The 13,055-nt window shown below is 51.5% G+C and overlaps 5 protein-coding genes across 5 annotated transcripts; 2 read left to right on the top strand and 3 right to left on the bottom strand.

The window, feature by feature from the left end:
* Positions 1-18: 18 nt before the first annotated feature.
* KY384_002799 (uncharacterized protein) lies at positions 19-1,405 on the bottom strand (the record flags this gene model as incomplete). Its single annotated transcript, XM_044811321.1, has 2 exons — positions 19-380; positions 448-1,405. The coding sequence occupies 2 exons, from the start codon at positions 1,403-1,405 to the stop codon at positions 19-21; spliced, it is 1,320 nt and encodes a 439-aa protein (XP_044672204.1).
* A 1,275-nt stretch (positions 1,406-2,680) lies between these two features.
* On the top strand, positions 2,681-4,359 carry KY384_002798 (uncharacterized protein; the record flags this gene model as incomplete). The annotated part of the gene is made up of 2 exons (XM_044811320.1): positions 2,681-2,849; positions 3,050-4,359. The coding sequence occupies 2 exons, from the start codon at positions 2,681-2,683 to the stop codon at positions 4,357-4,359; spliced, it is 1,479 nt and encodes a 492-aa protein (XP_044672203.1).
* Positions 4,360-6,308: 1,949 nt separating this feature from the next.
* Positions 6,309-6,992, bottom strand: KY384_002797 (uncharacterized protein; the record flags this gene model as incomplete). Its single annotated transcript, XM_044811319.1, has 1 exon — positions 6,309-6,992. The coding sequence occupies one exon, from the start codon at positions 6,990-6,992 to the stop codon at positions 6,309-6,311; it is 684 nt and encodes a 227-aa protein (XP_044672202.1).
* A 2,054-nt stretch (positions 6,993-9,046) lies between these two features.
* Positions 9,047-10,069, top strand: KY384_002796 (uncharacterized protein; the record flags this gene model as incomplete). The annotated part of the gene is made up of 1 exon (XM_044811318.1): positions 9,047-10,069. The coding sequence occupies one exon, from the start codon at positions 9,047-9,049 to the stop codon at positions 10,067-10,069; it is 1,023 nt and encodes a 340-aa protein (XP_044672201.1).
* An 846-nt stretch (positions 10,070-10,915) lies between these two features.
* Positions 10,916-12,430, bottom strand: KY384_002795 (uncharacterized protein; the record flags this gene model as incomplete). Its single annotated transcript, XM_044811317.1, has 2 exons — positions 10,916-11,609; positions 11,892-12,430. 2 exons carry the CDS (start codon positions 12,428-12,430, stop codon positions 10,916-10,918), a joined length of 1,233 nt encoding a protein of 410 aa, XP_044672200.1.
* Between the last annotated feature and the right edge of the window lie 625 nt (positions 12,431-13,055).

Genomic DNA, 13,055 nt, shown 5'->3' with positions numbered 1-13,055 from the left:
CGTCGATCGACCTCACACTCACTCCCAATCCTCTTCCTCATCCTCCCTCTTCTCCCGCGGACTCCCGGGCGTGCGACTGGTAGCCCCGCTGACAAGATCATAGCTCGCGTCTGAGTCCGCCTGGGATTTCTCATCCTGTGACCGTCTTGGCTCTGAAGGCTTTAGATGGGAATCTGAGTCTGGTGCCGGATGGATTGTCTTTAGGGAGGCGGGAGAGGCGTTGCGAGCGGGTTGTTGTGGGGTCTCTGAGGAGGCGTTGGGGTCTGTAGACGTAGTGGGAGGGGTAGACGGGAGCTGTGAAGGTTGTTGGGGGGTAGGTGAAGAGTCGGAGTCGGAGTCGTCGTCCCAGGAGGGTTCTTCGGAGGTGGGGAGGGTGGCGCCTGTAGGGGTGTTAGCGATGGGAATAATGTAGATGGGTGATGGGCAAGGTCGAGTGGGTTGGAGTACCTTTTAACACCTCCCTCCTCCGCAGCTCCTCCCTCTCCAACAACATCCTCAGAAAGTAATACCGCCGCCAAAAGTCCGCGTACTCGACCTTTTCCGGCACAATCTTCGAGTGCGTGACCTTCAGCTCCTGATACCTCTCCAAGTCCCTCGCAATCTCATTGGTTTTCTTTTCTACGCTAAATTCCTCTTTCCACTTCGCCCACTCCCCATCATTCACCTCCTCTGGATCTGCGAGGAACTTCTCTGCTGAGGAATGAATCGCGTGTAACTGTGCCTCGAGGCGCGTGGAGTGAATGACTCTCTTCCCATCCGCACCTTTACTCTCGAAGAGAACTTTGGATTTGCCAGAGTCTTCGTCTGAGGGGGCAGAGATAGTGACGGCGTCTTTGAGGAAGGAGCCGAGGTTTTTGCCAAAGCGAAAGATGGCGGCGTCGGCTGCTTCTTCGGCTTTTTCAAGGTCTTTGAGCCGTTTGGCTGCTTCAGAGCGGAAACGTTGCCAATTAAGGCCTTCTTCGGTTGTGTCTTTTGGGGTATCGCCGTCTTCTGCGCCTGTGCTCTCGGCAGTTCCTTGATCTTGCTCTCCTTCTTTGGGGGCACTCTTAGTAGCGTTGAGGGTGTTGTCGGCCCCACTGAGGCTACGTGCCCGGACGGCTAGTGTGGAGCGGAGGTCTTGGAAGCCTTTCACTGCTTCTCCTGAGACGGCGGTGGCTTCTTGTCGTGCTTCTTCGTAGAATGTAGAGCTCTGCTTCCTGACATCGCTGAAGAAGCCACCGAGCTTTGCTCCCCAGGGCGTGCTTGATATGGATTTGTAGGCTTCTTGGAACTCGGAATTCAATGTTGGCTTGGGCACGGTGGCCTCATCAGGATGGTCGGGATCTGTGGTCTTCTCGCCTTTATCACTCTTCTTAGCATCTTCTGGGAAATTCTTCTCTTGAACGTGATCGTAGGCTACATCCATGATGGGCCAGCGGGGTATATGCGTTGTAGAAAAGTGGGGCTAGCTTTGCATGTGCAGCTGGTAAGTGCAGCGATCGATATTGGATCGTTTCTTGGTGTGTAAATACGAGGAGAACTAGTAGCTGGAGACGTTGTCGGGTCTGATGGAGGTGGAGATGTTGAGTATGAAGCTGTATTTGTCTGTGAACTGCATCAGCAAGACTAAAGACTCGCAATTCCTCGAGTGTTGCGGCGGAAACTCAATCATCTCTTGGCTTGGGCGGCCCGCTGCCGGAGATGGTCTAGGGGAGTTTTCACCGCTCTCGTCCCTAAACACCACTCCATCTCCTATATCCATCGCCGTCGAGAGGGTATCGAACGGCAAGAACGAGCATCAAGGTCTGCTGTCAAGGAGAGCTATCAATGCACCTTGTTTTCTTTGAATCTCAGCTTCTATCCTGGACAAGGTGGCTAAGCTGCAGCTGACGAAGACCACTTCAAATCGCTCGATGCCTCGTCCGCAAAGCTTGAAATGGTCCATTACTTTGACTCGTTTGCTCTAAAGTTTCAGTGAAGTCTATTCTGCAGCATTCGATGGTGTCAATAAAGCTATCTCTCGCATTGGTGTGCAGGAATCATTCGAATCAGTCAATTTCTCGTGCACATTGCTGCTGCTGGTGCAGGGTCGGGTAGCTACTGCTAAGTCAAGTCGATTGATTTGCATTCTCAAAAGCCTACTACGTGTTTCTAACGAAATACGATGCCGGTCGCTTTTCTTAAAGCCTAATGATGCTGCAAGCCTAACTCGTACCGTGGCTCATCCTTCTAAAGATAGTCGCTGGCTCAGCATATCGATATTGCAGCAAGGCAAACTTCTAGGCACAGCCGTAAAGACACTTGGCTAGTGCGGGGCAAATAACAAGAGGCGGCGAGGAGTGATGGAAGGCTTGTGCATTGACATATCCTTGGAACCTGGCTTAAGACGTTAGCTATTTGGGCTTCCAACTTCCTGCGCATGCCAGACATCTCTAGTGCTGTGCAGGTTCATGCACAGCATGCATAAATCTCCGAGTATCAGCGTACTCGCATGTTGACAGGCTGGTGAGTTATCATGTGGCTGTCGACGATAATTGACATGGACGATTGCCGGCAACGTACATTGAGTGGCGAGGCTGTGAAACATGGCGATATGAACACCGATAAGACGTCTCAATTCTTTTCGTGCTTCATTGCAATCACAAGTGTTCATGAGTAATTGCCTCTACCCACACAAAAAATTTACTCAGAAATCTCAAAAATGACACCATATTTACCAACAATCTGCATATTGACATGTATGTTCAGTATTATAGTGATTAAAGTACTCGCTCAGGACGATGAAGACGATTACGAAACAACGAATCCTTCGCTCATATCCTTGAGCAATGGCACTTATGATGCCATCTGTGTCTATCCAACAAGCGTAGGTGCTAATTGACCTGGTGTGATAATGAGGGCTAAACAAACAAGGGCAACTACTCATTTTTGAATCGCTTACTTTACTACTGTACTTTGGTCTTCTCATTCTTCTCGAGACATCATCCCTGGCTTGTCGCAGGCTCTTTGGCTACTGCACTCACTTACTCAGGAGCTGCAGCTGTACATGCGTGTCTCTTGGTATGGAGAGGTCCGGCGCCGTTTTTCGAAAATGATACCTCCGCGCTACTAACAATCCTGGGTTCTGCTTGTCTCATTGCGGTTCCACTGATCACGTGGAGCGACACGCTTAGAAAGCTTGGTGAAAGGTTCAAAAGTTCAAAGGATCAAACCAGTAAAGATGACGAATCTGATAATGATACCGCCGGACACACAATAGTTATTTACTGGTCTTTCCTTGTACTCATTGGATATTTTTGCGTGTGGCATCATACTGTCTGGGGACAAAATAAGGAAACAAAGGAAACAGACGTGTTCAGGCCTAACATGAGCCAGGTGACATGCTCCAAGAGCCCAAGTGCGCAGAAAGATGGCAAATATAGCGCGATAGATGATGCTTTCATCAATGAGTATGGATGCAGTAACCCTTGCGATCAAATCCACGCTCCATCGATATTTCGTGAAGAAAAGGACTTGCAGCTTCTATCGAATTCACAATGTCATCTTTGGATGGATGAGAGCCAAATTCCCAACAAGAATACAAGACCAAAGATGCGGACACCGGTCAGGATAGAAGTTTGGATGCATCAAAGCTCCCTTATCGTACTTCCAATTGTCGTTTTTCAAGGCATCATCGCTGCGCTATCTAATCGTCGATCCCCACGCGAGATCAGAGACTACATATATCTCACTCTCGCCCGAAAGTCTTCTTCAAATGTCAATCTTTCTCCAAACAAATGGCTCTTGATGATTCTTGAATGGGATGCTGTAATACTGGCCGGAGGAACCTATCTCCTCGCGGTCTTGACGGTGATAGTATGCCCTCTACTTTTGGTAGCACACATTATCACATTCGAAGTGGCTCGATGGACAACCATACCGGATGCTGACTCCATGAGTGCTGTTGGGCAGTGGGCACCTTGGGTGATCGTTGGACAGGCAATGTTGGTAGCTCTACTATCAAAGCGTGATCTGGTCATCCAACAGCTTGAAAAGGAGAGTACTTATTCCAAACTGGGGAGTGGCACTCAATCAACCGTGGACTCGCCCTCAACAGACGCAGAGGAATTTGAAGGAAAGAATCAAACCACGTACTCCACATCCCAAGAGTTGCGCCCTAACCAGTCGGAACATTCACATGAAGAGTCTAAGGCCAATCAATCCGGAGTCTTGAAGAAGACATTGATAGATCCGATCATTGAGTTTTATCGCCATGTCCTCGACGAATATAAGAACTTTGCGCGGTGGTGCAAAGATCCGGAAACCACATCTCTCGAGAAAAGCAAAGATTCTTCGTTGGAACCACTCTCACGTGTTGAGGCCCACGAAGGTCATGAATGATGACACAATATTGCATCAGCCCGCCAGAGCTCAAGGAAACTGGTTCGGTGTTTACTAATGTTGCAACGGAGGAGCTCTTGAAACTTAATTAGTCTCAGGAATCAGTCGATGAATTACTCCGTTGTCGACAGATTCAGCAGACTCAAAAAACGTTCTCAAATTCCAAATCGGAGGATTCTTGTCATACAAAGCTGGGAAACACGGTACCGCAAGATATGGAAGCCCCCACGAATCTAATGCCACGACCTGGGCGAGCCAATCTTTGGGCAATCTCGGAGTCAGTGCTGTCCCTCTTGCAGCGGGCCTACATCATGAGCCGGTAGCAATGCTATAGCGGATTCTATACGATGGACGACGATTTTGGAGAACACCGTCAGGCGCTGGAAAATTTTTGACATCGCAACCATGCTTAACGTGGAAAGTACTTTCCTTCATAGCCAGCACAATCTCTTGAATCACATCATTTCCTCCCAAATCTACGCTAACCCCATCCATCAATTCCCTCCCTCTCCCATCCAAACACTGTCCATATCTGCCACGGCATCTAATCCCCTCTAGTCCTATCTCATCAATTACCCTTTCTTTCCGTCGAAGCAAGTGTCAGATCGCACAGAACCAATCGTTTTCTTTCCTTCCCCCTTCCCCCTCCCCCTCCCCCTCACCCCTCGCTGCTGCGCGCACTAATCCATTTCCATCAATTCCCCTTTCTCCCATCGAACCAGGGTCCAAACACGGGCATCCTCGCATCTGCCTACATCTTACCGCACTATCCCCTATCCATATTTTCCCCCCTTCTTACGTTGAATTGGGTGTCACATACCGCACCCACCCCCCAGGGCTTCTCAGCCAAGCAAATTACCGAGTAGCCACTATCCCCTTCCCATCAAATCCCGCCCATCTACCATCGAAGTAGGTACCTGCAGCATTATGGGGTTGCTCGGAGGTAAAGCATAGCCCCCCACCCCTCCATCTGAGCCGGTGCCCAACGAACTTGAGGATTCTGCCCGCGCACTCAGCCTTACCCATCCCCTTCCCAAAGCCTCCTTTCCATCAGCGGGATTGCACGGACAGACACGTGTCTACGATATTCTACGACACGGTTTCGCATCCTTCGCGTCTCCACTAGATCCTGATCGTTGGTTGGGAGGGAGTGCGTGGATTGTTCATGCGGCCCGGTTGAGGCCCGGCGGTTACGGGAGGGGAGGGGAGAGATCTTCAGGCTGTATTCTGGCGTGGAATAATAGGGAGGATTCCTACAGTTTCGTTTGGACGAGGGAGAAGGGGAAAGGGAAAAGGGGTGGGCGAGAGGTTGGTTAAGTTGTATGTTTTGTGTGTGTGCGTGCGTGGGTGTGCGTGTGCGTGGCAGGAGGGGGACTTGAAGCAAGGGAGAGGAAAGCTGCAAGAAGCACAAACACGGATTGGGGAAAGGGTTGTGTGAAAAGAGTTTCATTTTTCGATATGGTGGGGAAAGCTATGGATGAGCGTGCATGTGCAAACAAAGCAAGCGAATACCATCTCCGACCCCACTCTATCCATTTCTTCAGCTTCATCGTCTTCCCCTTCACACTTCTTCAGGATTCATAAATAGATACCCTTCTTCCTCCCCCCAACGAGGGCCAAGTCCAATCCATTAGCCAACCATCCACCACCCATCTTCCGCGACCTGCTCGTCCAGTCCAAAACAGAAATCTGAAACGGCATAACAGCAAGAAGTGTTGTATGAAAGGGCCGAAAAGCATCCCTATCCCTCCCTCTCCCCCCCTATGTCACGCCAAGATCGAAAGCTTCGTCCGTGTTTCAGGGCCGTGCTCATTCCTCATCGTCTTGTGCGTGGCATGACAATTACTTTGTCGTGGATAGGCGCCGAGTCCTCTCGTGCTGCTGCCTCACGTGCGTTTTGAGTCATTGATCATTGCTTCATATTGCATTAAAGAGATTGTGTCATTCATTCAGTACCAATAGCCATAACTAGGCTGCGCATAAGAATAGGCAGGCACAGGAGCCACACCCTGCGGCGCAATGGTGTAGTAATTCGGCTGCCGGTGGTGGTTGCTGGGGATGTGAGTCGACTGTGGGCGCTGGTGGTGTCGTGTGCTTTGAGAACGAGCTGGGGCCTTTCCCTTGGATTTCGGCGCAATTGGCTCATAGTCATCGTCGTGATGTCGCCGCGGGCTAGATGAGTGTGATGATTCGAGCTCGTGCTCTAAGTCGTTCTCCTTGTGCTGCCGCCGTGATGGGACGTAATAATGCTTATCGTAGCTCTCGATTGGCTTCGAAGACTGGAGGCGCAGACCACGCTCCATAGCTTTCAGTAAGTCTCGCACGGCGCTGCAGTCGGCTGGGATCTCGACCTGGATTCGCTTATGTTTCTGCTCGAGGTCGACCACAGAGAAGGCGAGGCCAGCTTTGTTGATCACATAGTCGGCGACGTCCTGGGCGCGACGAGTCCCTTTGGCGCATAGGCTGCCGCCTTTGAGATGGGTTTTGTATGGGTCAGAGCATTGGGTGCAATGGGCGGAATGTTTGGCAAAGGCTTTCATCACGTAGGCTTCATCGTCGCGTGGAAGGCGGGAGTAAGTCGCCTCCACCGGCGCGAAGCCCACTTGCCTTGAACTGGTTCGTCTGCCAGGCATTGTGGGAGAGCTGGGGGATTTCAATGCAGGTTTGATCTCGGCAACGGAGTACTTGGGCGATGCTGGTATGTACTCGTATGTTGCCGGCGGGGATGTTGGGATTGTATAATATTTGGTAGTCTTGTATGGAGACACTGTGGAAGATGATGAGGATTTATATGGAAAAGTGTTCGAGGCTGTATTTGCTTTTATCTGATGTAGTGTTTGATCTCGCGCCAGCAATGGGGTTGGTATTTTGGGTATGTCTCAGTGTTGTTGGTTTGGGTGGTGAGGCTTGATCGTTGAGGGAATGTTTCAAGAATGTTTGATGGCGAAGTCACCTGAAGCGCCAAGTGTAAAGGATTGAGGCAGTCAGAGACCAGTCGCAGTTGTAACAGATTCTTGAATGTTAAGGAGAGAAGGAAGCAATTGAGGAATGATGGAGTTAAGTAGAATGCGCAGTTGAGGATTGTTCACTTGCAAGCCTGATGCCTGTTGATCGAGAGCTGCCTAGCGTCGACTCATAGGCATCAATTGAGACGGCTTGACCTTTTAGTGTCCACGATGCACACCATTGCCGACTGGGGCTGCATACCCGTCCTGCTACTAAACCCATCCGAGAAGGCCTTTCACTCGTCAATTGCTGCCTGGCGGTGCCGCACTTTGTGGCTAGTTGCCAGGTGACATAAACGGCTCCTCTTCTAGTGTGGCTTTGCACTCAAACCCAGCAGTAAGACTGAAAACATCCCGGTAGACACAAGGGATGGGGGTCATTTTACGCGAGTGCTGCGGCCAGGAGTTCGAACTGCTTACCGTGGGCTCTGGTACTGACCTGCAGCCCCCCCAAAGCACGCGACGGGGGGAAATGAAAACGCCGCGATTATGACTCTGCCTCAGGATGGTTCCACAGTCGCGAAGTTCGTCCTGCATGAGGCTTATCCTGATGAGGGAATCGTGACTGATTATGTGGAGGCAGTGAGCCATTGAGGGTGGGGTAGACATCCATCGCGTCAGGCTAACTGCTAGGCGCAGCAGCGAAGTGGCTTTGCCGACATGGGTCTCTATTGGTCGTTCGGTAATTGACCGTGAGAGAGCAGATGCTCAAGCATATATCGTTGGTAGTATTCGCTTCTTTCGCGGGAAGGAACAATTGCTGATTTGATTTGCCGTGACGTAGCGAAAGGACTGTAGACCTTCAAGCTTGTGCACCGTCGTCGCCGACGATGCCAAGCCTCGGACGGAGATAAGCTAGCGTCAGTAAGTACGCTAGAGCCAGGTGAGCTTAGTGCATTTGGACTCGCTCTTTAGGATGGACGACCGACAGTCTATCTCGTGCAACTCTGCCTCTTCGAAGAGTCATTCTAGCCATGGCCACCGTGGCCTCCCTGTACGATCTTCTTATGAGGGTGTATCGTGACCTGTGACTGTTTGCATTGCAAGGCTCTACCTTGGCCAATCCGACCGATTGCTGACATCATGCCACGCTTACTCCCAGCTTGCAAGTGACAGCAGGCTGAAGGGTAGCACAGACCCCTTTCAGAATTGTCACAACGGGTTGTTGCATCGATGATAATGGAATACGTTGACACTACGAGGGGATACCTTCCGCCCTCTTAAACAGTCCCGCGATGCTGGAACATCAAGGCAGCAACAGGGTACAATCGCTCGCCAGCAGCCGCGCTCCGCAGTCACTGCACGTGGCAGGCGGCTACCACAACACTAAAGGGTATATTTCTCGGTGATAAATCTAACGACGCCTTGAATCACCAGAGGCCTCGTCTCGTCACCGATCGTATTCGTCAAGATTTCTCTATTCAGCAGGTAGATGCACTATGCTTAACCCCGAACGTCGGACATAAAGACTATTATCTCAGCAGGCTTCACCGCCAGGTTTGATGTGCAGATGTAAGTCGTATATGCAAGTAATAACAAGCCTTATATAATCCCTATACGCGACGTTCTACTAAACAGCTACTCCTTGAACTATCTTCCCCCTCCTTCACTGCCCTTTCAGCCTCATCTTCCTCCTCGCTTTCTCGCCACCACGATCTTACCTTTAAGAAAACCAATCAGGCATGCCCCAAAACAGAGCAGCCTGGCAGAACGCCCTCGCCACACCTCTTGTCATCCAACCAGCTCCCTACACCTCCCCCCATGCCTCCGAACTCGTGATCGCCAATCACGCAATCGCCGTCAACCCCGCCGACCACGTCCTCCAGACGGCCGGGCTGGACGCATTCGCCTACATCAGCTACCCCTTCATCTTCGGTGAGGACGTCGCAGGCACCGTGACCGAAGTCGGCAGTGCAGTCACGCGCTTCAAAGTCGGTGACCGCGTGCTCGCCATTTGCCTCGGCACCGTCACGAACAGAGCCTCAGAGGGCGCTTTTCAGGCGTATTCGATAGTCGCGGAACACATGACCTCCCCTATCCCAGAGTCTATGAAGTTTGAAGAAGCAGCTATCTTTCCCCTGGGGTTGACGACGGCCGCTTCTGGCCTTTTCCAGAAGGATAGGTTGGCACTGCAATATCCATCTGCCCATGCCGAACCAACGGGTCAGGCTTTGCTTATCTGGGGTGGCGCGAGTAGTGTAGGCTGCAACGCCATTCAATTAGCCGTCGCGGCAGGCTATGAGGTCTTTGTCACCGCTTCCCCATCCAACTTCGACCTGGTCGAAAGGCTTGGCGCAAGTCAGGTCTTCGACTATCACAGCTCTAGCGTCGTCGACGACATCGTTGCCACTCTCAAGGACAAGATGATCGCTGGCGCTCTCAACGCCGCTCCCGGCGGCACCGAACCCTGTCTGACCATTCTCGAGAGATCTAAAGGCAATAAATTCCTGGCAACGGCTTCTCTGCCCAAGCCTGAGATTTTGCCAGAGGGTGTGAAGGTGGAATTCGTCCAGTCTACGAATATCAGGGACACGGAGGTGAGTAAAGTCGTCTTTGAGGATTTCCTGCCCGAGGCGCTGGCGCAAGGGAAATTCGTGGCGGCGCCGGAACCGAGGGTTGTTGGTCATGGCCTCGAGTTCGTGCAAGAGGCGCTGGATGTTTTGAAGAAGGGTGTCTCTGCCAGTAAGCTGGTCGTCACCCTCTAAGATCTAGAATACAGCATGGCTGTCACATGAGCTACAAAGCGTGGCTCTAAAGGGCAAGAAATGTTCTCATCAAAATAGTCTCCGTATTCGCGAGACATGATATATCATCGGATTCATACACCTCTGCTCCAGAATCTTCATTTTTTCCACAGAAGGCCAACATCGCAGACCCCAACAGCTCATGATGATGGTTCAAACAATGGAATACCTGCAGTCGCGCGAAACGCTCTTTAAAGCCCAGCCCCAACTTACTCCCTCCCTCCATCTTCTCTTCTCCCGTACTCACAACGATTACGAAATCATCACGAATCGTATTTCACTAATCGAAGATAAGTGATCTAAAACGCTGCGATCCTCTCCTCCATGGCGTAGCACCCGCTCTCTCCTCTCTCCCCCTTCCCTCCCCTTGCCTATCGCAAACTAAGCGATAAAGAATCAATCTTTCTTTTAAAACGCAACACGTCTGCTCGTGTGTGTTTTAGCAGCGTTAGAGGGCTGTGGGTGTTGTTTTGTGAAACTTGGGTTGGAAGTTGATGGATGGGAGGGTTAGGGAGGGGAATGTTGGTGCTGAAGGATGCGGGAGGGGCGTAGAATTGATGGATGGATGGATGGAACGAGGCTTTGATGGAGGATTGACACTTGCAAGTAGGAAGGACAACAATGTGGAATAGATATAACATTGTTGCAAGTATGCGGCTCGCTTGGATAGAGGCATACTTGTCCTATCTCACTGAACGGATTTCGCAGCCGCCGACCTGCCCACCACCACCCTCCCTCCTCCAACCCCTCAGACCTTATAAAAGCAAAACCCCTGATAAAACCCCACAGCCTCCCACTCCTCCTCGCTCAGCAACAACTCCCCCCATCTTTGCCCCTCACCCCCATCCGTTCGCTCAGCGGCCCAAAGACCCGACTGTGGCTCTCATCCTCCCAGATCTGATGGAAGCCCCTCCTCCATTGTAGTTCGAGGTTGTAGTCTTCGGCGATGTGGCGGAAGGCTTCCCAGGGCACGACGTATTCTGGCACCGTGTCAACCGCCTCTGCGAGGAAGAAGCTGTATTTCCACCCGTAGGTGCCCCGGAAGAGCCCGTCGGAAGGCGGAAAATTGGAGAAGTGGACGCGGTAGAGGGGGTTGGACCATTCGGGCGTTGGAGAGGGAGTGAGGTTGGAGTCGTCTGTTGATGGTTGCTCGGGTGGTACCTCTTTTGTGGAAGTGGGTTGGGGAGGGGGATCTTCGGTGGAAGGGAGAGGTTGAGAGCTCGAAGGATCGGTGCCGTTTGGGGCTAAGGAGTCCGGTGGGGGCATGTCGGGGGCGGGCTCTGTGATGTTGTTGAGTGCTTGTGAGGCCACTGTAGGATCGTCTGGTGGTTCTTTGGTAGTGTGATGGCCGTTCACTGCAGGCTCTTTCTTCTCGTTTCTCTCCTGTGTTTCGCCAGACTGTTTTTTATCGCTCTGCTTCTTGTACCAATCCACGACCCCCTTCTTCAACTCATCACTGTTCGGTATGACCCCAACAAATCTTCCTCCCTTCTTCAGCGAACTAGCCACGTTTGCGAGCATACCCCTCGCCTTCGCCTCATTCTCAAACGCGTAATGCATGCAGAACATCATGCTCACCACGTCGAATCCGCCTGAAGGTCCCCATCGCGAGCCTGGCCCAAACCCAATTTGCTGGATGATAGGTAGATCGCCCAGAGAATTTGTAAAAGCGTCATCAACGATGAAGAAAGCATCAAACGTTCTCTTCCTGTCCCCACCGTGATAGCCCCCTCTGCCTCCTCTCCCACCTCTCCCTCCACCTCCACCTCGCATCTGTGCATACCGTTCTCTTGCCTGCTCGATTGAAACCTCCGCTGGATCGACGCCAACATAACATCCAACCGGCTGAGGCGACTGAGCCCATTTCCCCAGGTCCCCACCTTTTCCACACCCCACATCAAGAACATTCAAGGGAGCTTCTCTCCCATGATCACGGCCATCATCGTCTTCTTCACGAGGCGCGAATTTGTGTATGATCGTGCTCTTTACCCAATTGTTGAAGCTCCGCAATCCTTTGATCGTGCTCTCTGTCTTTCTCCATTCTCTGCCTCTCTGTGGAACAGCATTGTAATGCTGACGAACGACCTCTTCATTGCCTCGGGCGGTTTTGGCGAAGGAATTGGCTTCGGCTTCTCGCGCTGCTTGGCGGGCCTGGATCTGGTTTGCTTGGGACTGAGGAACACGAGAGGAAGCTCCGGGGCGCTTGCGAGGGTGGGATACAGGAGTTTCGTTCTTGATGTCTCTGAGTGGACGTTTGAGGGGTGGTTGAGATGTGGTAGGAGACGGGGAACGAGGACGTTTCGGGGGGCGGGGAGAGGACATTGTTGTTGTTACTTGAGGCGATTGATGGAGAGGTAAGGGTACAGCGATATACTTAATAGATGTTTTGATTGTGGACTGTTCGATCTCGCTGCAAGTCGTTCATGATGTTGGGAAGAGTAGGACGGACATGTAAGAACGACCTACCAAGGCCACGTGATATTCAAAGGGCCCGGGATCTTCCGCCCAGGGACGAAGCGCCTACAACGGCAACCTTAACTTGTCATCCTTTAGGGCTGGGTCTAATGACCACTTGCCTCTATCACACCATTGCTTCACGGCGCCATTACTTTCCGGGCAGGAGTCACAATTCTGACTTTGCCTAGTTGTGTTTGTCTCTATGGCCTGAAATCCCCAGTCGTCGACGATTCCACACCTAGAAGCTTGACAATCTCACGACAAGCTCGAATTTCATGGCAATAAATCCGGCAAATAGAAGTGGCAAGACCGTTTTTGAGCTGAGTTTTACTTCACTTTCTAATCTCCTGCGAGGTCAATTGAAGCACTAAGATTGGGCTACATTCTATGGCATGATAGGGAAATCTGTCCCTCCATGTGACGAGGCATCAGTAGAGGTAAATTTCGTATCTTGAATCTTTGAACTTTGCCGGGCCATTTATTAGTAGGT

The sequence above is a fragment of the Bacidia gigantensis genome (genome assembly GCF_019456465.1).
Source record: "Bacidia gigantensis strain McMullin 20006 chromosome Unknown contig_156, whole genome shotgun sequence".
Taxonomy (NCBI): Eukaryota; Fungi; Ascomycota; class Lecanoromycetes; order Lecanorales; family Ramalinaceae; genus Bacidia; species Bacidia gigantensis.
Note: the sequence above shows the minus strand (reverse complement) of the source record. Positions and strands in the feature narration are given on the sequence as shown.